This window comes from Montipora foliosa, unplaced genomic scaffold (genome assembly GCF_036669935.1).
Source record: "Montipora foliosa isolate CH-2021 unplaced genomic scaffold, ASM3666993v2 scaffold_420, whole genome shotgun sequence".
Lineage (NCBI taxonomy): Eukaryota > Metazoa > Cnidaria > Anthozoa > Scleractinia > Acroporidae > Montipora > Montipora foliosa.
The window spans coordinates 55,001-57,500 of NW_027179724.1; the positions used below are offsets into that span (position 1 = coordinate 55,001).

Genomic DNA, 2,500 nt, shown 5'->3' on the forward strand with positions numbered 1-2,500 from the left:
CATACATGCCAATGTCCGCACATATAGGATTGATTACATTGCATGTAAATATAACAATAACATGCTACTTTATAGTACCACTTACAGTCATGTCTTCTTCTAAAGGTCTAGATTCATCGGTTGCTTCTTGTAACAAGCCTTGCTTCTTATGGCTTTGAAGAGTTCCTTTGGAATGCCATCTACTCCAACAGGGGTCACAGAATTCTAAGAAGAAAAAAAATTCTTTTTTGGTAAATTTAATATTATAGAGCATTCACTCGTGTTTTATTACTAGTGATAAACGGTGCACAAGTAACACCTCAAAGCAGACATCTGTCAATGCCACCCGGAGTCACTGCTTTGCTTTCTATGACCATTTTAATAAACACAACAGTGGACATGTAAAATGAATTATTAGGCCGCATCTTAAATATTCTAAAAACAGCAGTTATAGTGTGTTTCGAGAAAGAATATCGAGAAGGGCAATTACAAATACAAATTACGTTCTTACTTATGTCACAGCTGTTACAAAGATGAATGGCGATTGCGTTACTGCAAGACTGGCACGTGCGCGACTGGAGTGCTTGCACGTGATGTGCCTTTAACGCTCCCTGTGAAAATTGAGAAGAATAAAAGGGAAATTAGTAAAGCGAAACTGAGTTTATTGGACAATTTTTTTTAAACTAAATTTTGTTATAATTACAAAGTAACTGTTAATAATAGTATTTTTTATGCTTGTGGAAGTTGAAGTCGTTATCAATTATTCATGTTTGTATCAACCAATGCCTTGTCACAGAGGCTGTCACGGACTTACTAGCACCAACTAAATTTACCTTTGAGTGGAAGATTACATTGCAGGATTCACAATACTTCAGCTGGCACTCCCTGCAGTAGAAGGTGGACTCTTCTTTTGCACACTGATCACAAAGTCTGTGAATCGCATTAAATGATCTGTTAGCAAAACATCAAAAATACAAATACATCATCGTTCTTGCTTTTATCGCCTCAGATGAGGAATACGCAGACGAGCGGCCAGCTACAACACGCTCAGGACGAGCTGTAACAAGAAGAGCAGAAATTGACTTTTCATTCTTTTGAGTGATTTTGTTAAAAGCAGCTTTCTAGCTTTCAGGTTTCTTTCAATAAATTATGTGAAATGTAACAAAACGAAATTTTAATGCTGCAGTAACTTTTAACACCATATGTCTTTTTTATTCAAGGGGGGGGGGGGGGAGCTTCCAAAAAAAATACTCTGATGAGGGGGGGAGGAGAAAATAATCGGAAATTGGGGGGGGTCATACAATTTTCAAATTACACTCCTCCAAATTCCACCAGCTCCCCCTACCCCATAAAAAATGAACGGTCCCTTATGACTTGACGTTTCGTATGTGCTCTACATACATTTTCAAAAGTAACCATTGAAATTTAAAACAGCTATTTATATATAACAAAGCGGATGAGGGGACTGGAACCTAGATTAAGCAAATACTTAACAGTAAAATATATCATAATAATAAAAACAGAAGAGATTAATAAAGCATCAGCTTTTCACTTCCGACGTTGACGTTGAAAGCTGGCTCAAGTTCTTGAATAAATAAGGTCTCTTTTATTTTACAATGAACGCCAAAGTTAGTCCTTTATTTTGGAATCGTTACGTTGATGACACATTCACCATGTTTCACAACAAAGACAGTGCAAATGAGTTTTTGCACTATTTGAACGGCTGTCATCGCAATATTAAATTTATCATTGAATTTGAACATAATAATGCAATTCCGTTTTTGGACATTCTTGTCACACGTAATCAAAACAACGCTTTCACGACATCCATCTACCGAAAGAAAACTTTCACAGGTCTCTACACGAAATGGGATTCCTTCACTCCACGAAAGTACAAAATAAACCTCATCCGCTCTCTCACTTATCGCTACTACCGTCTTTGTTCATCTGGCTCCTTGCTACAATCTGCCCTCAATGATCTTCGAAAACTCCTCCCCACTTCAGAACGGCTACCCACAAGGCATAATCAACTATCATATCAACGATGTTTTGAACAAAAACAGACAACATCAGCATAGCAATTCAGTGTCTACAGTTCCTAAAAAGGATATTGTTATTCTACTTCCCTACTTAGGTTTGCAAAGCAACCAAGTCGCTAAACGCCTGAAATCTTGTGTGTACAAATTCTACTCTTGTGTTAACCTTAAGATTGTTTTTCAGAGCACTCGATGTATAAAATCTTTCTTTCCTTACAAGGACCGTATTAATCTTTCACAACAATCCAGAGTTATTTTCAGAGCAAATTGTTGGGATTGTAATGGTTTTTACATCGGTAAAACTAAACGGCGGCTTCACGATAGAAAAACCGAACATTTTAAGGCCCTAGCTAAAAATGACAATACTTCAGCCATTGCTGACCTCGTCATACATGTCCAATACACTCGACCTGAGTCTGGTTGTCTTCACTCGCAGGCGGATTGAGTCCGATCGCGACCGGAGCCGGAAATGGGTGCATGGCGCT

General features: G+C 38.0%; 1 protein-coding gene across 3 annotated transcripts in view; it reads right to left on the minus strand.

Annotated features, from left to right (window-relative positions):
- Positions 1-2,500, minus strand: part of LOC137988489 (uncharacterized) — a 7,223-nt gene that overhangs the window by 1,477 nt on the left and 3,246 nt on the right. For all 3 annotated transcript variants that reach the window (XM_068834493.1, XM_068834492.1, XM_068834490.1), the window contains exons 2-4: positions 813-909; positions 491-590; positions 86-204 (exon numbers count right to left, since the gene is read on the minus strand). In XM_068834493.1, the coding sequence (XP_068690594.1) occupies positions 86-91 (6 nt within the window). In that variant the 5' untranslated portion in view covers positions 92-204; positions 491-590; positions 813-909. The remainder of the gene's footprint in view (positions 1-85; positions 205-490; positions 591-812; positions 910-2,500) is intronic.